At 34.7% G+C, this 24360-nt stretch overlaps 3 protein-coding genes across 8 annotated transcripts; 1 reads left to right on the top strand and 2 right to left on the bottom strand.

Annotated features, from left to right (window-relative positions):
- Positions 1–514: 514 nt before the first annotated feature.
- On the bottom strand, positions 515–5686 carry LOC108215354 (uncharacterized). 4 transcript variants are annotated; one of them, XM_064090936.1, is made up of 4 exons: positions 5537–5686; positions 3461–4559; positions 1720–2097; positions 515–937 (listed from the first exon to the last, which is right to left on the bottom strand). In XM_064090936.1, coding segments are annotated over exons 2-4 (1425 nt in total). In that variant the 5' UTR covers positions 4506–4559; positions 5537–5686; the 3' UTR covers positions 515–935. The 4 variants fall into 4 exon arrangements, with proteins under 4 accessions (XP_063947006.1, XP_017243311.1, XP_017243309.1 ...); XM_017387822.2 differs by having other exon boundaries at positions 3461–4527; positions 5537–5678; XM_017387820.2 differs by lacking the exon at positions 515–937 and having other exon boundaries at positions 1663–2097; positions 3461–4527; positions 5537–5678.
- A 1248-nt stretch (positions 5687–6934) lies between these two features.
- Positions 6935–13142, bottom strand: LOC108210978 (uncharacterized). Its single transcript, XM_017382445.2, has 7 exons — positions 13009–13142; positions 12810–12854; positions 10967–11082; positions 9477–9613; positions 7891–8041; positions 7639–7798; positions 6935–7466 (listed from the first exon to the last, which is right to left on the bottom strand). Exons 2-7 carry the CDS (start codon positions 12820–12822, stop codon positions 7375–7377), a joined length of 669 nt encoding a protein of 222 aa, XP_017237934.1. The 5' UTR covers positions 12823–12854; positions 13009–13142; the 3' UTR covers positions 6935–7374.
- Positions 13143–14770: 1628 nt separating this feature from the next.
- On the top strand, positions 14771–23269 carry LOC108215235 (BTB/POZ domain-containing protein At1g04390). 3 transcript variants are annotated; one of them, XM_017387639.2, is made up of 8 exons: positions 14771–15005; positions 15581–15707; positions 18596–19103; positions 19195–19325; positions 19416–19861; positions 20051–21193; positions 21580–21732; positions 22635–23269. In XM_017387639.2, exons 1-8 carry the CDS (start codon positions 14887–14889, stop codon positions 23071–23073), a joined length of 3066 nt encoding a protein of 1021 aa, XP_017243128.1. In that variant the 5' UTR covers positions 14771–14886; the 3' UTR covers positions 23074–23269. The 3 variants fall into 3 exon arrangements, with proteins under 3 accessions (XP_017243128.1, XP_017243130.1, XP_017243131.1); XM_017387641.2 differs by lacking the exon at positions 15581–15707 and having other exon boundaries at positions 14854–15005; XM_017387642.2 differs by lacking the exons at positions 14771–15005; positions 15581–15707 and having other exon boundaries at positions 18636–18775; positions 18922–19103.
- The last annotated feature ends 1091 nt before the right edge of the window (positions 23270–24360 follow it).

Here is a 24360-nt window from a genome sequence, read left to right as displayed (position 1 = left end):
ATTTATTGGCAAAGGTGTATGATTTAATTGATATTAAGTGTAGATCTGAGGTTTTTATATATGAATATTTTGTATATATTCCGTATGGAGGGTGAGGATATTTATACGTGGATATTTTGTAAATATTCCATAAAGCATGCGGATTTTTACGCATGTATAATATTCTGTATGGAGCGTGAAGAACATATAGAACTCTTTTAAGTTCTACATTCAATTCCAACTTCTATGGTTCTACTTCCACACATGACAAAATCATGAATTTATTATCTTACCAGTTTTTCAGATTCACAATAGATAACCACAATAGTACCCAGCATCTAAAGAAAACCCTGTTTTACATGGTCATTGGGATTCTTCTCCGATAGTCCGTCCTGTTCAATCAAGGTGATAAGTCGAAAACCCGGTATATCTTGTCCGATTTAATCAAAAATCTCAGGACTTGTATCAATATATGGCAAAAATCATAAAGAAATGTATATAACCATGCTCCATATCTAAAAAGAGAACACAGAGATTCAAAGAATGTTCGCTGAGCATTTTTACGTTATGTCAAAAATTGGTACATAGAAGAAAGCTATGTTTAACAAATAAAAAATCTGGTAATTCATTCAAAATATATAGAGAAGAACACAGTCTCTACTAAATATGGAGTTGATGTCAATCACATATCCAACTAAGATCAAGCAACCGACATGGTGTTCTGCTATGGATGTGCGCTAATTGATGTGCAATCTAAAATGCTTACATCTAGCTCCCATGAAAGATCATGTATAACACCCTCCTCTGTGTATTACCCAAATGCCACAGAAATTGGACCATATAATGTTGCTCCATATTCTTCCGATCCTTTATCACATATATACACCAAAGTACCACAACACAGTGTTTCTTTGTTATCAGCACTTAAGAGCAGCCCTCGAACAGTTGACTAGGATCTCTGCACATTTAAGCCCCGAAATTTGGGAGTATCCAATAAATGAGCATGTGTAAATTAAGGGACAAGCACTCCAAAAAATCACAAACAAGTCTACAGGATGACAATGAGTTAGGACTTAGGATTAACTAACATACGGGAATCAATATTTACATAATCAATTGCATAGACATAGCTACATCACTTACTCAGGTTAACGCATAACTATACTTTCGTAAAGGAACTAGTCTCTTGCACATAACGCAGGTATTACTTTTATTTTATTTTCCCCATAATTTCAAACACCCACTCACTTTGTCTTTTACAAAGTCTGAATCCTCAATATCCCATAAAGAGCAATGAAAACAACGAAGGCTAAGATATCTTTGGTGCAGTTGTGCAGGTGATACTTTCATTCTTTCAATATACCTCAAATCACAACTAAAGTTTCAATTCCAAAGCCAAATCTCACATTACAGATCTCTAATCTCTAGTACTCTAAGTTCTAAAATCTCTATATTCAACCAACCACATTTTTATCAGGATGATCTTAAACTTGGGACTTCAACATGATACCATGTATCTTGCAGAATGAAGTGCATGTTTATATATTATAATGATTGTACTTACTTTCTTTATACATATTCTAATTAAAGTACACAACAGTAGACCATCTGACAATCATCTGTTGTAAAACCTAAAATGTAGTCTAAATTGCATCAGATATAGCATGCAAGAATAGCAGGAAAGGATAAAAATGAGCTCTTTAGAACTAAAAAGTATTCAGAAATAAACAGAAGAGTTACAGTTAGCTGTGTGTTGACTTGACTGCCCAGGTTCAATAAAACTCAACTCCATGTCATGAGCCGCTGTCCAACCAGGTTCATATGTTTCAAGAAATCCAATCTTTGCTTTGTTAGGTAGATCATGGGGATGAACAAATGGTACTCCTGGAGGCCATCCGATCTCCATTCTTGTATGAGCACATGGGCTATCAACATTGTGAATATGGTTCTCGCATTCCTTTAAGCTGCAGAATCTCAACTTGATACTCTTCTGATCAGCAATATCCTGAACCCTTTCCTTGAGAACTCTCTGTGCTTCAAGCCGCAACCTTTTAGAAGGTGGCAATGGCTTACATCTGGAATTGTTCTTCTTCTTCCTCATCGGTGGCTTTATAGATCCTGTATCAGCATTTCATCGATCCAAGGACCTGTTGTTAAAAACTTCTCACTGAGAGTTATAAGCACTGAGTATAAGAATGTGCAATCAACATTAAAACTGATTTACATGATAGTATAGTAGTAAAAGAAAGTACAATAATTACATAATAAGCAAACTCCAGGTAAACTTATTTAATGCTCTCCTGAATTGGTAAAGTGTACTTATCTAACATCTTATGGAATTCTAAACAGTTCATTTACATTTGCCTAATGTGTATTCTTGTAACAGCAGAAGATACATAATTACTGTCTTAAACACCTAGACAATTCTGCATTGTGTATGCATAATACAGTATAGTTTATTTTTATCTATAGCAGGACCACACCACAAAGTTGCAATAAGCGGAACCACATATTTGCAGAAGTATCTATTTTCCATATATATTACTGAGCGATATTGTATTAATATATACAGAGCTTGACTAAAGCAGCGACTATACTAGATTATAAGATGATGCTTGCAGGTTTATAATGCATAATTTGGAACACAAAATGCAAAAAACGAATTCCTAAAGGTATTTCTTTTGTACTGATACAAATAGCTAAATTAGTTTAACGAATTACTCACAACAAAAGCTGTGTTATACGGATGCTTCTAAAAAAAAAAAAGCAATCATTGGAGTGATTGTAAGGTAAGGACGAGCAGAGCCATAGAAATCACTTATGAGGTGCAAGACCAGAGGTGCTTAGCACCCCACCCGACAAATGACCAAGTTAACCTTTTAGTAGCCCACATCTCTTCCATGAGTTCCTACTTGCTAACATAGAGTGTATAGAGTCTCACACCTAGCCAAGGCTACCTTTCCACCATAGCAGCATTGCACCTCAAGATGGACCATATCATATATAGCCCATATGCAAAAAGTAATCTTCAAAAATTATGTATATGCTCTAAAGCCTAAACTCTACGAAAAAACACAAACAACCTCATCATAACCTTTTAGAGACCAATATGACCCAGCTAGTATTATTGTGGAAGTGAGTGGGGTTTAACCATTGAAACATTCAAACAAACCAACAGTCCAAGACAGTAGCACGTCTAAACAAAGAAAAAGTATTAGCAGCATGAGAAATTTAACAAATCAACTTCACTACTACAGTCTTTTTCTTGCTATGGCCTTAGCATAGGACACTAGGTAAGTGAACCACCTTGTTAGATGCATATGATACGGGTTATTACCACAAAAATGGAGGAACATATATAACAAAGAAAGCTGCTTCAACATGCATGTAAAATGGATATATGATTGAACGAGAATATAAAAGATCATAAACAAACACTAGTTGACAGCATATAGCTGCAGAGGATAAATAATTCACTAACCATCTTGGGCTGGATCAAAACTAAAACTAGGGAAATTCTGCCTGTTGAAAAGCTGATCTGTTGAGTGAGATTTCTGCATGAAGTCATCAACTGGTACTGGAATCTGGAACTGAGATTCAACTCCATGGCCCGCTGCCCTCATTTCTGAACAATTGAGACTGGCCAAGGATTTAGGCATTAGTTTGAAAGAGACTGAACATCTCCCACACATGGTACCCTGATGATTTCCGATATCCGTGCGGTACAGTGCAGGACTAACATAGCCAGCAGTAGCCTGGTACAAAGCAAGTCCAGGATATATAATTGCTTCTTCAGGACCAAGGTCGCCGTCCACAAGAACCCAGCGACCATTATAATCTCTCACATGTAAACCTGCCTTGTCCGACTTGATAAGAGATAATAGGCTCTTGTCCACCTGATGCTCAGGATCAGAAAACATAACCAAATGGTCATCCTCTTGGGTTGTCAAACTATGGTGTTGTTCTCCCTGAAATGATGGCCTCCCATGACAAGAAACGGACAGCACTGATGATGATATATCACTGTTTCTCAAGGGAACATTATCAAGTATTTCAGTAAAGGCAGAGCTTCTTAGATTTAGATAATAGCTTATTGCATCTAATATATCTCTAGCTGCTTTTCCAAGTAGCACAAATATGTCTGATAAACCTGCAGGAGGGAACTCAAACTCACTGTCAGGCCCTGTTGGAGTAAGGCCTGGTCTATAGTCATAAGTTTCTAGCCACAAACGTGTATCAGCATAGTAACCAGAGGTCTTGCACCACTCACGGGAATCATTAATATGACTTATATCCGCAGATGGATATGATGGTTTATGATGAAAGTATAGCCGAGCAGATTCTAAACAAGAGTTTAAAAGAGCCCCATCACCTCCTGGAAGTTGAATGATTGCAGCAGAATAATGAGCCAGTGACTGTGACAAAGTTGCAATAGATAGTCTGTATGCATCAGATGGAAGACCTTCGGTAGCTATAAGATCAGTGAGTTTCACCCGAGCTAAGGTTGGCAATCCATTGCTATCCATGATTCTTTCCCAAATTGCAGGTCTACAGGAGAAATCAGCAGCATGTATAAGTAACTGCATTTTAAAAATTGGGATCAATGAAGTGATAATTATATGCACCACTACTTTTTTTTTGATATATTATATTATATTAAAAATATAAAAATATAGGGGAAAGGGAGTGTGGCATTGAAACCATGACCCTCTATTTGCACCATTATTTAAGACCTTATGACCATTTTATCACATTGTGAGGAGCATTAACACTTACGTAAAAATTTCAATTAATTAAGCAAAGAAACTCTGACAAAGTGAACTTGAAATGATGAGATTAATAACTCAATCATCATTTATGATGGCATTACCTGAAAGATTTCCAACATATCAAATTTGAAGCAATAAAAACCTACAGATATCACTTGCCTTCATCTATTCACTCTGAACCTGATCCCCCCCCCCCCCCCCCCCCCCCCCCCAAAAAAAAAAAAAAGAAGAAAAAGAAAAAAGGAAGTTATCAGATGACCATTCAATGGCAAAAGCACACAATCAAGACGGAAATGTATATCCTGAAGTCCTGTGTAACCCCTAACATCATTTCAATTTACAAATTTAGGACATCATAGGCACTTTCGTTGGTGTTATCTTTGATTATACTCATACTTCCCCAGTGACCCAGAAATCTGCATAAGTACTATCATCCTATCTTCTGTTCAAAATCAAGAACCCATAATACTAATACCATAATTAAACTCTCCCCTAAATAACAAGATTCACAACCCAATATAGAATTAAACTATCTAGACTCCAAATTTTCAAAACTAACCATAACTCGACACTTAAAGATACGATTTGCATCTATGATTCTTATAAAAAAACACTTAAGTTACAATAGAATTAAACACAATAGCTAATAGAGATTCCAAGTACATAACACAATTTAATGATTGGGTGGAAAAATAAGAAACATAACAATTAGCTTAAAAAGCACCTAAGAATCGCATGAATATGCAATATCAAAAATGGAAATTTGAGTTGGGTTTGAGCCTCCTTACCAGTATACAAGAGACGAGGTTACTACACAACCATTTCTGACCGAATCAAAACAACTTGGAAAATCATCGTATGTATGATTGTATGTGTGTGTGTCTACAGCTTCCGCTTCTAGTTAAGTTGGAGTAGCACCAAGAATGTGAGAACAGAACCTGTGGATTCACTAGTGATTACAATTTTCATAAGCACTTCCCTTTTTTCTTTTTTATTTGAATAATTTTTTTTGACAAATATAGCTTATAAATAGGGTTAAAAATGGGGCGGGTTCGGGGCGGGGACTTCATTTCCCAGCCCCGCCCCACATAATTTTTTCCTGCCCCATCCCCGCCCCATTCCCCGCGGGGATTTATTTTTAATCCCCATCCCCGCCCCACCGGGGACTTAATATAATTTCGCCCCGCCCCGCCCCGCTTCTATAATATTACACCTTTAAATAATTATTTTAAAATTAATTAATTTTTTCTTCAGAATTTAATAAAAATATAGGAGACATGTATATTAAAAGCAAAAAACTAATTATAATAGAAATCAAAGAGACATGTTATACATTGTAAAATTATAGTTTTGTGTATTAAAAATAATAATATTAAATATAATAAATATATTATATTAAATATAATAAATATATTTTATTAAATATAATAAAAATATTATATTAAATATAATTATTTATTTATATTAAATATATGTGGGGCGGGGCGGGGAATCCCCGCGGGGATTCAACAAATACCATACTTGCCCCATATTTTGGCGGGGCAGAAAATCATTCCCCGTCACTGCCCCATTCCCCATATTAGCGGGGCGGATCTGCCCCATTCGGGGCGGGTTAGGGCGGGTTCCCCATTTTCCCCACCCCATTTTTAACCCTACTTATAAATGAGCATTGTTGCAAGAAAATTTCGGGTGAGCCATCTTGGATGCCGAGGATAAACACTCAATCATAATTTTATTTTTATTTCAATGGGAAAAACTTGGATTCGATGCGAATTTAAGGATTTTATAAAAGTGTAGTTATATTAGAGAGAAATTCTACTAAGCAAGTATTTTACTAACAATAAGTGCGTAGATAAATAATGATAATGTAAATTAATTGATCTAATCCTGTAAATGACATAAATATTTTCCTACATTAAAAAACTCTTCTACAAACTTAGCAGCATCAACCCGAATTTTTTTTCAAAATGATAATATTAACATTAAAAGGTTGCAATTGCAAGTAGATTTGAATATTTGATCGAACTCTACCGACTGGCCGACTGCTTATGTTCCAGCAGATCTAAATCCTAAGGTGTCTCTAAAACATGATCCCACTAATCTAAATCTCTACGACATTTTCATGTTACACAAAACAAAAATAAAAACAATTATACCAATAACAAGTTTTTTGACCAGATAATCAGTATATGAAAGGATACATTTTTTTAATTATTATTCTTGAAATCCAAAGGGAAGCTTGAGCAATCAAGACATCAATAACAAAAAAAGTAACACACCCCATTCTCAGCAATCAGATCAAAAGGGTGCATCAAGCCAACACAATCTCTTTTGCTTCAGGGTAGGTTCAGTCGGTTGAATAAACTATCCCTCCCATAAAGTTTTTACTTAACTTTGTAACATAAATATGATCTATAGCTCATAAAGATATGACTGCACTTTGACAAATAACTAGGTAAACCACACCGAAAAAATGGAGAATGATATTTCTAAATATGACACAGTTGTCTCAAAATTTGGAGGAAAGGCCTCAAATCTTCCAGTCTCCCTGTAACACTGAAATTGCAAGGTTGAGGATCGTCTTCAGCTCATGCTGGTGGAGTAGCAGCACATTCAGCCATTATAGTTACATGAAATCATAATCATCATAAGAATCTAAGTTACTGACAACGGCATCATCGTCGGGCTTATCCACAATCAGCTGTTTCTTCTTTGCACCTGAGGAACAGAAATGGGTAACATAAAATAATTATAAATACAATTTAGAATTTAAACATGAGATTCAACAGAGAAATCTGCTTCTTGCACCTCAAGTTTAGAATGACTTGGTATTTAAATCACACTAGAATCTCTTAAGTCCGTAATCTGTCAAAGGATGTATGTGTTATACCTGTTTTCTTTTTACCAGCATTGGCTTCTTTCTCTGCTTTCAGCTTTTCATTCGCGATGGCAGTGACAGAGGAGGCAACTTCTTTTGCATCAGACGCCTTTAGAGAAGTCATGGACAGTCTTATCACATTTTTGAGCAGCCCAATATAATGAAAACTTTTCTGGTTTATAGGTAAAAAAAGAATATTATGTCAGAAAAGCACAAAAACAACATTTATTTGAACTAAAAACAAATTTAAATTCAACACAACACCTCATATGGACGAAGTTTGTGTGAAATGAGCTCAGCATATTCCAAGAAATCACTTTCTGATTTAGGAATGAATATTTCAAGAGACTTGTCATCGCCACCTGATTTACCAAATAATTCGGCAGTGTTTCTATAGTCTGCTTCTTCCACAAGCCTGTGATGCAGAAAAATCCATGATGAGCAAGAAAACATCACAAACCTGAGTTTATTGAGTAACGAGCCACATACAACTACATACTCCTATTGCAGGAAATGGGTCAATCGAGTAAAAAATGAATTTCTTACAGTTTTTTTTGTTTGATGGAGTATTAAATACAGCATAATTTGACAAACCTTGTGCAAAAGCTGATCATACAGAGAAACTATAAACCACATGCAAGAAAACTAAACCCCCTTTCTCCTCTATTACTACAGAAACATTCTTTTGTAACAGAATCTTGATCCAAATTCAGTAAAGTCAATTTAACAGGTGACTGCTTTAAACCTCATGCTAGAGGCAGAATAAGAATAAACGAAAGAATACTAACTAAAAATTTTAAAGACCAGGGTGCATGTACACTGAGGATCCTGACAAAAGAACTCCTGGAACGTAAGACACTGATACAACTGAGCAAAGGTTGCAACATTACAGCTGAGCAAAGGGTGCAACAGATATAAATAGACGGGTGCCATCACCAGGGAACCTTTTAACCAGCCATCATCTTCCCGGCCGTTAGATCGACGGAAATAAAAAATTTTTGCTCTTCCATACCAGTAAAAAATTATAATTGCTAGAAGGAGAAGTGCCTTCCAGCTAAAAATTATAGCTGGAATGGACCCCTTCCAGCTATAATTTTGTGCTGGTAAGGGGGATACAAATATCCAACTACTGGGAAAATGATGGCCAGTTAAGAGGTCCCTGGCCATTGTTGGCCAGGGACTGGGGAACCTAAATTAATAATGCGTACAATGTATCAACATCATGATCCTTTCCTTCACTTACACCCTGCTCCCGAGTTTTAAATAGAAGGGAAAGCAAATAACAAAAATTGCACTCATGTCTGTGCTCCCGAGTTTTTTTAGGAACAAAGCAAGTGAAAAGGAAAGTTAGTCTATTAAATTTCATCCCAAAACTCACTTCAAAAGTGGGATGAAGAGGAAAGCAAGTAGGGGGAGCAATTAAAAAAAGAGTTGATATGACAAAGATGCCCTTATGACTTGAAATATAAAAATATAAGGATGAAATTCTAACTAACAATCATTTAGATGTTTTCCTACCAACTCGAGAGCACATGATGAAACTAGCTCCACTCCTTCATTTTTGGGAGCCAGTGACTGAAACTTGTTACATTTACTTATACTTACATTTCATTTACTTTCCACCCATAAAAAACTCGGGAGCAGGGCGTTAAAGTCTCTCAGATGCAAATGCACTGTGTAAAATGAGATAGTGAGGGTAATAGAGATAATCCAATTGTAGATATACTCAATAGGACATGTGTGCTATTAACCATCATATGACTGATTCCTTACATGTGTAAAAATGTCGATAATGTATTATTAAATTATAGCATGAAGCAATTGGTCAAACGTAACTACGCAGAACTCACCTCTGCTGCCGAAGTTTTTCTGCTACAGGATCTAGTGGTTCCTCCTTGACTATTTCAACACCTTTCCCTTTCTTGTCATTAGCTTTTGCTGAAGTCTTTTTTGAAGGCTTTTCAGCCGGTGGTTCAGCAACAGGCACCTGATGAGAAAGTTACACAAAATTTTCTTTAGAAGATCCCTGCCACACTCCACTTGATGATTTCACTTTTAAAAAAAACCCTTTCCAATAGTATTCTTGGTGACAGAAAAATATTTGAATCATGAAAGCTACTATTAGAAAACTAGAACGAATGAACCTAACTCATTGCAGGAAAACATATTAGTGAAAATGATAATATAAGAATGATATCAGAAAATCCCAAAAGCATAGAACTCAAATCAGTAAGATCATTATGAACCTTTACTCATTTAGGGTAATAGCATTAATTCAGAAAATATTATAATGGAGACCAGACAATTCCATAGTACTACATAATTTGGAAATAATAATGCCAGAGGACAGAACTTCTCAGAGTTGTTATGGTCAATAACAAAATATACAACATCATTAATAGGACAGTGTTAATAAAGGGTTATAAAAAGGGGGTGAAACCTAGCTCAAAAATTAAACCTCCATTTTCAATAACGGTAAGGAAATCCAAATAATTATCTAGATTCTTAACAGATAGCCATTACCATACATTCTTAACAGATAATAAAATACACTTATACATAAATAATTCTATAATATAATTTTAAATTACCTTATCTATTCTCTGGTCCGCATCACTATGGTTAGAAGTAGCCTATGTTATTTGGTTGCAGACTAGGTCTATATTGAATTAAAAAAAATTACATTGGTTTTTTCTTTCTAGACATTATTCACGAATATATGGAAAACAGTTGATCACTTTAACAATAATGTGGGCAATCAATCCAAATATTATGACCTAAATAAAACAAATACATAATTATGTATCTGATAAGATAATGAATAAAAGGAAAAGGTTAAGAAGCATTGTTTCCCTCTCTATCATTGCCCCTGCAATTAAAAATTATTTTTAAAAGACAAGAGGGTTCTATGCCTCTGTTTTTAACTTTTAGAAAGTGTTTCGCCATTCATGGCCAATCTTAACACTCATGGGAGAGTAACTAGTAATAAACTAATAATATTATTATAACACTCATGGGAGAGTAACTAGTAATAAAACACAATTCAAAATTACTGCTATAGACATTTAAAAAAACAAAAAGATAGAAACTCCAATAAGAAAACATTAGATAACTTATATACACTTGTTAAGAACTTGGATTTTAATGGCTCACAGATAATTGCCCCGAAAAAGCATATAATTATCATGCAAGAAATGTTTAAGCTCCTATACTAAGAAACCATTGGGTAAGTCATGCTTACTGAAAACTTGGATTTTAATGGATGAAATTAACATACATAAATAAATAACAGAGATGATGCATAAACTTTGCCATAATGAAAGCATATAAAAAAATATACCGGAGCAGGTTCTTCATCCTCCCAAGATTCCTTGATATCATCTTCATCCACGTCTTCATCATCCCATGAATTCTTTACTAGTTCCTTTTTCAAGACCACAGGGGCAGGCACATCCTCTAAAACATTTAATATAACTTTCAGATTATGTCAAACAACGCAAAACTTCACTAGGAACAATAAAAAATACCTTTAAAAATAGAGATGCATACTAGTTTTTTAAGAATTTAATATATATAGTACTTGATAACGTCATTGACTTTGGCTTCTCCAGTTTCTTACACAATCATATAGATATTTCTAATAAATAATGATAAGATAGCAGCCCTCTCTAATTTGTTTAGGATAACATAGTAGTTGAAAAAAGAGAGCTAATAACTAACAGTCTATCAATCTTTCAAGGGAACTATATATCTGAAAAGAAAGCTCAGAATGGAAGCAATACATTAAAAAAAAAAAAAAAACATAAGTATAGTGAGATACAGTAAGAGCATTTTCAACCAAAATGATACACCAGGTCATTTATTTAACACTGATTTTACAATTTTCACATTATAATTTTCACAAAAATTAGAAACTAAGGTAAATGTACAGCTGATGAAACAAAAATAAATTCTCTGCTGACTTAAATTATACTAAATGGATGGGAACAGTTAACAGGGTAATTGGCCACTGATCAATAAGAACATATATCCAATAATAAACATAAATTAAAAACCAGAGAAATATATAGCTGCCTTCTATTATGAGCTAGCTCTTTTAGATTGCGCAAGTGGTTTTACTGGGAGTAACACACTTATTCACCAGTAATGTCCATACACTACTTAATACCATTAAAAATAGCATTGGCGCATTAAATACATTCAAAACGACAATCAGTTACAGTATTCCCCAAGTCCCCAAGACCATTATATGATTGTGAGAATTGTAAGCACGAAAAGTACAAGAACTTCAGGTACTGTATTGTAATGGTAGAGGAGGAATACTAGCTTAACTCAAATCAGTTGACTTGATTCAATAGCAAGAGATATAAGTCATTTTTTCTTGTGGTGTGAAAAATAAAAGTGGAAGTGATTCCACCATCTCTCTCTATATATGTATCGGTCTTGTAAAAGGCGGTCATTAATTGTAGTTTTAGCAGACAAGGGCATTAAGAAACAGCCAATACATGAGGGGAACATTAACTGAGCAACCAATTTCAGTATTATACAGGTCATAGTTTGTCGTAGGCACTTACTCTTTTACTTTCTAATCTATGTATTTGACTATTTGTGATCTCTGAACACTGGTCTATCTCTATTCTTAAACCTCTCATTCTCGATCTCTTCTTCTATCTATCTTCACAAATACAATTCTATACATAAAGGCTATCCCTAGTGCATTAAAACAGAACGTAAGCCACATAATCATGTAAATTTTATACCATAATTTCCATACCTGGACAAATTCAAGCTACCCACTAAAAGACCCCTACCAACAACTTCACCATACAACAGACTAAGGATTAACCTCGTAAGTATTTTTATTCACGACCAAGGACAAGGGATGGTGATCAGTAACTATATTTGACCGGGGAAACCTAATTAATTTATACATGCTTGGCGCAGATTACCAAACTACACCCATAAAGAACTAAATCGACTAAACGAACACCGAATTATGCACAACTAACTAGCCTACAATTTCCCCAAAAAACTACAATAACTACTAATAAAACAATCCAACAGAAATCGATGTAAATTAATTCAAATCAACAATATTTTGCATCACCGTGACTATAATTACACACGAATACACGATACATAGCATCATGGAGGATTAAAAACAGTAGAGACAAAATAATTACCCCAGTCCTCCATTGCTCCTTGTTTGTGATATATCAGGATTTGAACTACAAATTCAAGATCTTAATTTAGTAACAATAAAATGTTAAGAATTTTTTGAGAATTAGTAACAAATACTAAAAGCAAGTGAAATTGCAAATAATCGATTCACAAGGACAGATATCTAACAGTTATTATTGAGAGAGAGATCGGTGAAATTACCTATTAAATTGAATATGGATTGGAGGATTTGCTGAAGAACACGATTGAAAAAATTAGGGTTATCTACTTTACGGGTCTGTGAGAGCTGCTACTAGTACCCAAGTTGTAACTTTCTATTGAACATATATTTAATTGCTTTGACATAAAATAATACTATTTCTAAAAAAAATACCAAAAATTAACTAATTTTATAATATACCTTCTATTTCAAAGAAAATATTTATGCTTAATGTCAAAATTTGGTGAGAAAACTAAAAAAATTGTGAACTTTCATGTTTTACAAAATGGACAAACCACCGTATACGCTGTTGTCGTATGTAGTGGCATATAACCCGTGCAATGCAAGGGAATTTTTTTAATAATTTTATAAATTTTTATTTTTAATATATTTAAAATGTTGAAAAATATTATTTATCAATAAGTAAACATAATTTATATTTAAGTGAAAATAAAATATGAAATTATATTGTTTTTTGAAATCAGAACTACTTCTGTTGTACCAAACTTTTATCTCGTCCTTTAATCGCGTCTTATTTTTTACCTTTAAGTCGTGCTTGTTTAATAGTAATGTTGCATTTTCCACGACTTGGTCAGTCTTTTGTTAATTAGAATAAAATATTTATTCGATAAAAAAACTCTAAGTTTCTTTTTCTTTTTTGAAACCTAAAAACTCTTTTTCCCGTTGTTTTATTAGAAAGGATTTAACTTACGAGCGTGCAGTTAAATTTTGTTATTAAAATCCAGAAATGAAATCATAAATATTAAACACCCTTTAGTTTTAGTGTAGCGCTTCCTGACCGTCTCTTGTCGGGACATGTTATCTATTTTAGTGATTTTTGGTCGTTGAATGAGCTATGAATTATAATTATAACAATCTTGACATGTTTAGCGTTTTTTAACTACTGGAGATGAAAAGTGACCAATCATTGGACGGGTTACTATCCAACAATTAAAAACATCGAATATGTTAAAAAAAATATAAAAAATTATTATAATCACGACCGATATATATTTATGGGTTTACATAATGTGCGTGCACATATTAAACACCAAGCTTTATATATTTGATCCATTTTGATTGGTGTGATTATTTTAAACATATGGGTACGTCATTAACAAGTAGAAGCCATCAAAATTGACGTTAGATTGCTGGATTTTCAGAGGTTTGATTCAGCGATAAAGATTTATATGGGATTACAATTACGATGGATAGTTCAAACTGGTTTTGATGAAGGTGATACATGTGTATATATCAATTTTAACAAATCGCTTGATTGTGTCTTCATAAAAACTAGATTAATTAGTAGTCTCTCTCAAGATAACCGGAAGTTCCAACCAGCACGATCTGTTTTATATTTGTTCGAATCGATTGTTCTTATGCCTTTTTATAATTGAATTAATTTTTGTCTTTTCAAAAAAAAAAAAAAGAAACCAATCAAAATGGGTGTGAAATTTAGTATCCGGGTTGTGCTCAGTGTCACACCGTATACAAACAATATATTTATCAAGAGGTCCGGGTCCCTGGCAGTTATATGCCCGGGGCTGTTTAGTTAACCTACAAGTTTTGGGCCGTTGGATAATATTCAACGGTCAGGATCATATTAAAATTTTAATATGTTTAGCGGTGGACTTTATGTCCAATGCTAAAAAAATTTTGCACATGAAAATTTCCGTCATGCGCTAAAAAAGCGCCTAACATGTTAAAATTTTAATATAATCATCGGGCCAAAAATTTGTGTGTTATTTAACCGCTACCCTTTATCAAGTCTGAGAAAACAGCGAGGTACAGTATATAAGCAGTGGCTTGGGAGGGACAGCGACCCTTGTTCTCAAGGCCTGAATCCTGAACACAAACTCTCTCCGTCTCTCTCAGAAAGGATGAATTCAAAAATTGGAGTAACGAAATCTCGGAAGAGAGCGGAGAATAACAAAGAAATTAGTGGTCATATGCTCACTCTTCATCACCGCCTTTACCATGCTCTTAATCTCGCTCCAAGGTCTCTCTCCCCCTCCCTCCCTCCCTCTCCCCCTCATATATCTCATGTGAAACGCGGTTAATTTCTCTTGCGGATTGAATATGAGCATATGTATTATCTAATATGGACGGTGTAACAGAGATCATATGTTAGGGTTTTATCATCATCATCATCCATTTCTGTTTGTCCTTTGTGTGTAATTAGTGTGTGTAGGCCTGAAATTTGATCCTTAAGCTGATGTGTCTAGCAAATTTACCTTTGGGGGATGGACATGTTCGAACATATATATACTAAAAGATTAAATTAGTGGAGGAAACTCACCAGGAAATTTTTGTGGTTTCACTAATTACTACTCCTATATGCAACATATTGATCTTAAGAATAAGGATGTTTGACTTATATTTGTGTTCTGGTACTATCTGAATCAGACGTGATATATATATAGTGGCATTCTCTACATGAATTCATTAGAGCTTCCTGTTTGGTACTTCATGTACTCCTTTAGATCCGTTTGTATTCATCTTAGTATGTGGAGAACCTGTACTTAAAATTCTTACTAAGCATATTACCTCTTCATTTGGCATGTTCGGGGGCAGGAGTTACAATAACAGAGAACGGAAATGGCAGTGTCCGGATATTGAGATACAGAGACTCATACTTCGCTCGACCGATGCATTTCTTGATTCTATAACTAATGAGACCTCGCAACACCCACTTGTAAAGGTACTCAACAAAGTGTGATGCATAGAAATAATTTTTGGAAGAGGCCTATGATAACATGATAATATCTCTCACCTGCTGATGACAGACCATAGTTATAATCTGCAGAATCAGTGCTGAGTACCAACTGCGTTTTTGTGGAATTATAAACTAGAAAATGTTTGGTTGTCATATAAGAACTTTGGCTTTACATAAAATAATATAATACTCGTATTTACTGAACTTCAGTTTCATTTTTTCATTTAGGTTAGATTCCATTTTAACATAAGATATTGTTACCATAACTAAATATTTACATCTGTACATCATAAGTTAAATGATTAATGCAAATAGGTTGTCAGGTAGGGATATAGTGCATTATTTGAAAATCATAGAAGTGGCTATTGGTGTTAACAAGAGACCAAATTGCCTCACAATAACAGTGAAGGTGGATACTCTAATGGCTGGTTTTAATACATCCAGCAGACTTTCAGTCGATAGTGAATACATTGAACTTTAACCTTAATTGGGTGTTTGGTTGTACCTAGATCTGGAAGGCACCAGTTTTTAGCTGGCATTTATTGCCTTGTCTATATGAATTGGATTTTTCTTGGGAAAGACTTGGATATGCTCCTGTAACTCTTGTGTTTTGATTGGATGTATAAGTTTTAGCTTTTATAAAGCAACAGTGTGCTATTAAGATTTGAAAATTAAATGTTGCCTAAGTGCAAGTGTCTTGGGCCATCTGGAGGATTTGGTGTTTTGGGCCTATAGACAAAAGTTTGCTGGCTTGTCAATTCATGCTTACAAGTTTTTTGTTTTTATGCATATGCGTTGAACTCATATAGCATACTTGCTCCATCCATATGTTTGTATGATCTTGGGGGTAGGGGCTGTGCTTGGGGTTTAGAGTCATTGAGCATGACTCGTGTTCATGAGATCACACTTTTTCTGTGAACAGTTTATGCTACCATTAATTATCTGAAAACACCTATCCTCTCAAGCCTACTATAACAACGGATACCATATACCACTTGAACTTAGTAAATTCATGTCATTAAACATTTTGATAATCAGTGCTTCCATTACCTTTTCATCATTTTCTTCACGATGGCGATTCTTGAAGACCTGGATGTCAATTCTGACTTTTTTATGGGGTATAAAATTATTTATGCACATAAAATGTGGTCTCTTAAGACACTTTAGTTTTAATAAAAGAAGAAAACTCTTGGGTTAATATCTATTTGTTACTGCTTAAAACTATACCGGGCAACGTCATTTTGTTCACTGACATTTTGTGCCTTTCCTTGTCAAGTACCTTTAACCTAAACCCGTACCTGACTCTAAATGCATCTATGTTACCCGGACTCGGCTAAAAGTGTCCAGCATGGATATGTGACTGAGTGTCGGACTCGGCAATAATTTGAAAATTTTACATGTTTTTGGCCATAAGTAAGTGTCGGAGTGTCCATACCCATGTCCAAGTGTCGAGTGTCTGACACGGGTACTCGAGAAAAAATGAAGAGTCCGGGTAACATAGAAATGCATACATCTTCTTTTCGTGTCCACTGATTAAAAATATTAATTGAAATCTATTATAAGCTAAAATATTACCTTCAAATGTATATTTAATAATAATGTACTTGAAATAATGGAAACTTGGATAATTGAAGCATAGATACAAGGAAACGGGTACGCTGCCACGAACCGCGATCTAGATCGTTCGTACCCGATACGGTCGGAAACGCGAACGGAAACGTTCAGGGTCGCGACCCAGATCGCCGGAAGTGACGACCCGCAAGAACACACTTCATTCTTGTTTTGAACAATAGATCCATGTCTATGTCATATGATAAGTAATTTATTTTATCAATAAATGTGTACTTTTATTTGTTATTCAATATCTTTTTCTTTATAAAAAATTATAAATGTATAAATTATCAACTAAAATTGTATATTATAATGGAATTTATATATATGATTATAGAATTCTTTTTAAAAGGACCAATCGTACCCATACGTTCCATCGTACCTATACGTTCCATCGTACCAGATTCACTAAAACTAATGTTCCACGTACCCGATTTCGTTCCCCGTTTCGAATCGAACCCAGTCCTATGTAACTATGAATTGAAGGCAGACATCCTTAAAGATAATTAATTACACGTGCAATTCTTTTGATACATAATTCTTATTCACATATTTTTTGTCCTATCCAGGGGTTCTTTTCTATAGAACCATATACAAAATTGCACATGCGCTTTGGTCAAATTTAAAATTGCACCCACTCTACGTAAACCTTAATAACACAAACCACACCACATAATGTTGTGCAGTGCGATTTGAGCAGTTTGGACGATTTAGAAAATCATCAGACAATTTATCATCTACGATTTAATATTAAAAAAATGGATGTTGTCCAAAACATATATCTTTGAAAAAAAAATCTGTTAACTTGTTATACAAAGTATAACACTAAAATATTTATAGCAAACCTAGTACAATTGAGAAAGTTGGAACACTAGTCTATAATGTGTGAGCTAACTTTATTATAGTAATACTATAGATCAAGCACATCAGATAATAAAAGAATATTTAATAATGATATCATAAATACAATAGTAATTTTCAGATAGTGAATCTGTAATTAAAGCCTATATGTTTACATGTTTGCACATTTGTCTTATAACAGTTGCATTATAAAGTCAAATTGTTTGCATGTTTTGTCTTCACAGCCTGATAATTCAGCTCTTGTAAATTATTGTCATGATTAAGCCTGATATTTGTGTATCTTTATGTGTGTGTGTGTGTGTGTGTGTTTTTATACTTTATACATGTATGTGTCTAAGACTCTTTATTCATCCTTGTACTTGTTTCTAAGTTCTTTTGTAATTTTCGCCTTGAAATTTCAGGATTCAGTTGTTGATATGGTAGGGGCGTTAAAAGGAATTCTTCATTTAAGAAGTGAACCTGTTTTGTGCCTAGCATCAACTGTGGCAGTCAAGATGGTCAATGCTTTACCAAGTCCAGTCATTCAGCCTCATGTGATAGAAATTGTTCATCCCTTATCATCTTTGTTAAATTGTGCCAATGTACAAGTTTCTCTTTCCTGTGCTATTGCATTGAGTTTAATCATCTCAAACATAAGTATGAAAAAAGAGAGTGAAGTTTGGGAAATCTTGAGAGAAACAAAGACAGTTACCAATACTGTCTGTAATATTAAAGAATTTTCTGGCAGGACTAAACTGGTTGAATATTTTCAAGAGATGATTCTGCTTTTGAGTAAGATACTGTGGCGGTGGTCTTCCTCGAGGTTTTGTATATGGAACGATGTTGAATTATTAAATGCATTAGATTTGGTTAGTCTTGAGCCCAGTTTTTCTGCCAAGATTTCTGTTCTGCAGTTGTATTCCTCAATAGGTATTGCATTACTACCTCGTCAGCTCTTGTGCCAGCCTCTTGCTCGGGTGTGTATTTGGACTCACAATTTTTTTCTGATTTTGAATGCCAGCATTGTGTGGTAATGGTGCCAAAAAGTTATTGGAAAGGAAAGCCTGTTTAGAATTGATGGTCCAGTCTATGAGCAACTCGGACCTTCACTCTGTCAAGATGGAGGGATTTAAATTAGCTGGATGTTTTTCCGTAATGATTCTTACTCGTAACTTCTCTAATGTTGTTTAGAATTTAAAGATTGTTCATGTGTAGAAAACTGATGTCTTTTGAATTTTGCAGTTAAGTGAACAAGGATGCTTAAAAATGTTGAATGAGTGTTGCGAGTCTCTTGTCCGAGCCACAATAAATGCAATGAGCAGTTGCATTGAGCATTCTGGAAAGCTTTCTAAAGACCGTATATCCTTATTGATAAAGGCATGCCATATGGCCACGATAACTCGATGGGCAGGAGAGCATCATGTATATTTTTGGAAATATAGAACCCATAGAGTTATGCTTGATCTCCTTTTGAACAATTATTACAAAAAATATGAACTTGAGCACCACTTGTCAATAGCGGAACAGATAACAATAGCACAGGATGGTTTAAATGCAAGTCATCTTCTCGTTCTCAGACCTTATATCTGGGATATTGTCGGCGGTCTTGCTTCACATGGTACTGATGATCTTATCCCAACTGCAGAAGGAGATAAGTTTCTAGTGAATATGCTAATAACATGTGCGTGGTAATTTTACGATCTCCCTTTAGTACTCTTTATGTTTATAAGTTTATTACTTTATTTATATTCTATGTATTTTTCTCAGAATCTTGGAACTGCATTATAAGTAACATCTTTGTAATTGTTAAGATATATACTAATTCTGGACTCACCTGCCTTGTTATTTTAATTTATTTTGGGGGGTTTATTTGACAGTTTATCTTTCATGGAGTCCATTCGGGCGACACGTCAAATCTGTCAAAGAGACAGTGCCACTACATTTGTCAATGAAGCAGCATCTAGAGCAGTCTTGCTAATGATTTATTCTCCTTGCAAACACATTGCATCCCAAACCAAAGCCGTACTTTGTGAGTTGCTGGGGCCAACTGGCAAGGAAGATGTTAAGTACTTGTTAAACACCTTGAATGCAATGACATCCGGAGACAGGTTCAAAGTGTCTGATAACCTTCAAATGACCATAATCTTGATAAGTCTGGCATCTTGTTCAGGTCTGTCAGAATATCAAAGGCATATCATAAAAAGTCATGGGATAAAGACCCTGGTGAGCTTTTTGAGCTCACAGTTGAATAGGCCCTTCCATATAGAACGGTCGAGTGTGGCACTACATTTGCGCAACCTATATGAAAAGAAAGCTTGCTGTCATATTACAAACGGATGGGAAGGCCAAGATATGCTTTTGCTTTTTGGGCTATGGGCTCTAGCTGAGTTGTTGCACTGCTTAAATCTTCAGGCAAATAACGCAGAATTGTCTATGGGCCGGACAGACTATAGTGAATCTCAATTAGTTAGTCAACTTAAAGTGGTATGCAGCGGCTCTTATGCTCCTGGACCAAGATGGTATGCCGCATATGCTCTTAGTTATTTTGGACACTATGGATTCCCAAATAAACATGGTCCAGCTATTAGCAAATCACTTATTGATGGTGAACATACAGATTTAAAGCTTGTTCTTATGAATGATGAGTCCGTAAGCGTACATGCGGTCATTCTTATGGTCCGCTGTCGAACATTACTGCCTCGTAGGGAACTGTCTCTTGATGACAAAACATCTACATATTGTTTATTGGACCATGACAAGGAAAGGTGTGAAAGGTTACCGGTTGAAGTTCGTCTATCGGCTCATGTGGATAGTCAAGCATTGTCAAAGTTGTTGGACTACATATATTCAGGATTTTTGCAAGCAGGAGAAGATCTCGTGAAGAAATTGAGAATTTTTGCTAGGCACTGCCATTTGCATCATCTATTGCAATTGTTATGTAGAAGAAGTCCTAGATGGGGCACCCTTCTACCTAGTTTTGATCTTACCGCTGCTCTTGGGAAAGATGGACGTCAGATATCGTAGGAACTCTCCTTCATAATTATTTAAGAATTTGATGTTCACAACACTAGCGCACACACGTATATATATTATCAACTATACATTTATCCACTGGAAAAGGCTATTTAGGAACTTTTAGAGCAAATTTTTGTATATGTAATTTTTATTCTAATTCATGTCGACGTGTCATTTTTTTTGGTCTGTGTCAATGTACGAAGTCAATGTCCGGTCATGAAGATCCCATTGTTAGAGTGACATGTACACGGGAATCTAAAAGATACCGTGTTCTAGTGCTGTAGGGAGGGATTAGACACAAGTTGATTTGCTAAAATTGGAATATGCTTTGTGTTGTGTATAGATCAAGTGATTACTTTGCCAATCTAATTTGTTTATGTTCCATTACCAGGGACGTTATTTTGGAAGCTAAAGTGGAAGAACTAGTACAGTGGTCATGCGATATATGCTTTTTATCAAGGCCACATATTCATGCCCACAAAGTTGTGGTATGTTCAAGCTGTGAATACTTGCAGGCTTTATTTCAATCAGGGATGCAAGAAAGGTACTTCCTCCTATACCTTCCTGTTCTATGAATTGTATCATGGTGTTTTATACTTCTTTGACCCTCAAACTCATATATGTATGACTATTTTTGGCAAAGGTATAACGTGGACAACTATTGGCTTTTGCAAATACTGTTAACCATTATGAATCAGGTCCTTGTTTTTTTTGGGTTGCAAAAAACTTTATCAAAAGGTGTATTTTCATAGTAGTTTTTTAATGGTTGAGGTCAACTATTGATATTTGAACACTCATGCACACAGGCCTCCTTTGAGGCTTGAACACTCGGCCTCTTATTAAGCGGATAGTCAATAGCATTTAACTTGTCAAAACGGAGAAAGAGCTTTGACTAACTTTCAGTATGCCTCGTTTACCCCAAAATATATTTAGGGGTTGTTTGGTTGATGGAGATCTGGAATCATGTATTGGTTTTGTCCATTCCAACCCCACACCTGATGTTTGGTTGCAAAAAATAAAATTTCAAACCCATACCTCAAACCCCCAAGGTATGGGCTTTTGATACCAAGGAGGGAGGTGGGTATGAGATGAAGGTATTAGAATCAATTTCAATTTTCCTTTTTTGTCTCTATTTAAGTAATTAAATATCAATGTTTAATATAAGAATAATCAATGATGCAACAATATATTATTATAATAATTTTTTTAATATTTTCAATTTAAACTAATCTGACTTGTCTAAATATCTAAATCTAACCAACTAATGTCCTGCCATTCAGGACTGTTATTGACTCGGTAACAGACTTTTATTCGACTACTTCAGCTGCTTATTTGGCAGCCATATCAGTACCATGTCACTCTTAGTCAGCAGCTTCAGTATTCATTTTCAACAAATATGGTGGATGATTTATATGTAAAGCTAACTGTGTATCATTTATGCTACAGTCGTTCACATACCATCAAGGTTCCTGTCAGTTGGAAGGCATTGATGAAACTAGTTCACTGGTTCTATTCTGGCGAGCTGCCACTTCCCATGTCTGGCTGTTTATGGGATAACTTGGATTCCGATGAAAAGCTACATGAAATGGTAACTTATTTAGAGCTTTGTTGGCTTGCTGAGTTCTGGTTGCTTCAAGATCTTCATGAAGAATGCTCTAGAGTAATCATATCTTGTTTGGATTCATCTCGATTCTTGTCTATAAAAATTTTAAGGCTAGCTGCTAGCTTAAATCAGTGGAAATTGACTGAAGTTTCAGCTGAGTATGTGGCACCCTTATATCGTCGCCTACGTATTTCGGGTGAGCTCGAAGAACTCGATGAAGAGCTAGTTGATATGGTTCGTGCTGCTTCTGTACGACTTTCTCAAAAGGATAGTACTACTTAATCAGTTCACTGGAGCAAGATGAACATCTAACTTTGAGTAAGATAAGCATCTGGTCTCCATTGTGTATCTATATGCAGTTGCAGCATATGCCTTGGACAATATAGATCAAAATACATCTCCAAATGTATTAGAGGTGAAAATTTTATAAAATGACACTAAATATAACTTTACTATATATAACTAGGCCAACATTCAAGAGAGGGACTCTTTATATGGAATTACATAGTGTGCCACTATAAATCATCAATTTTATTATAAATTCTGTTATAAAATACATATAAAACGTGATTCTAATATAGAATACTATAAAATATATCTATTTTAAGTAATTTAACACTTAAAATTTGATGGAAAAAAGTATATTTTCAAAATTGATTCTACAACAGAATAATTCTGGATGATTATTATTCTGTTATAGAATCATGTTGAGATATTGCATTATTTTAGATGATCTTTGGAATAAATAAATTGTATAACTTTGTTTTCGGTTTAATAATCAAAATTTGCAATTATATTTCAAAAAAGATATAATAGAATATATATTATGTGTATATTTATAATGGTGTGTTACGTAACTCCATATAAGAGAGTATGCTATGGAGTGCTATCCTATATAACTATTTGCTTTAGAGCATCAAACACATCCGAGCAAATTATCTAAAAAGAAAAAGAAAAAGAAAAAAGAAGCCCCCTCTTCTCAGTGTGGAGCGATATACGAGATCGGAGTGCAAATTAAACCAGCATATTCCATTTAAAATTCAGTCTCTAACTATTAATATTGGGACCGACTGATCTATAACAAGTTAACAACCAAATATATGGGGCCGTTTGGGTTAGCTTAAAATAAGTAATTTCTTGTTTATATTAAAGAAGTGGAGTAGAAGTGAGAAGTAAATAAGTTAATAAAGTGTTTGGGAAAGAAGCAGAAATTGTGAGAGAGAAGCTAGCATTCTCAGCTTCTTAAAAGTGCTTCTACTTCTTTACAAAAACGGATCAAGAAAAGCAGAAGTCAGAAGTAGCTTCTGATTCTTGTTCCCAAACAGGCCCTATGATTTACTCTCTAGCTTCCTTTTTTTATTATCCTTTTCAATCACTGTCGCTAAAAGAGATTGTATATCGATTTTAGATACAATATTAAATTTCTTTCATAAAAAGTCATACAGAAGTTCTAAAATGTACAAACTCCGATTGTTACAATGCTAAATTTGTTTTATACGACGGATAACATCGTAGATAATACTCTAACTCGACTTTGAATTCATTTAATATATGCAAATAATATATTTT

This window comes from Daucus carota, chromosome 3 (genome assembly GCF_001625215.2).
Source record: "Daucus carota subsp. sativus chromosome 3, DH1 v3.0, whole genome shotgun sequence".
Taxonomy (NCBI): Eukaryota; Viridiplantae; Streptophyta; class Magnoliopsida; order Apiales; family Apiaceae; genus Daucus; species Daucus carota.
The sequence above is the reverse complement of the archived record's forward strand: the minus strand, read 5'-3'. Positions and strand labels throughout refer to the sequence as shown.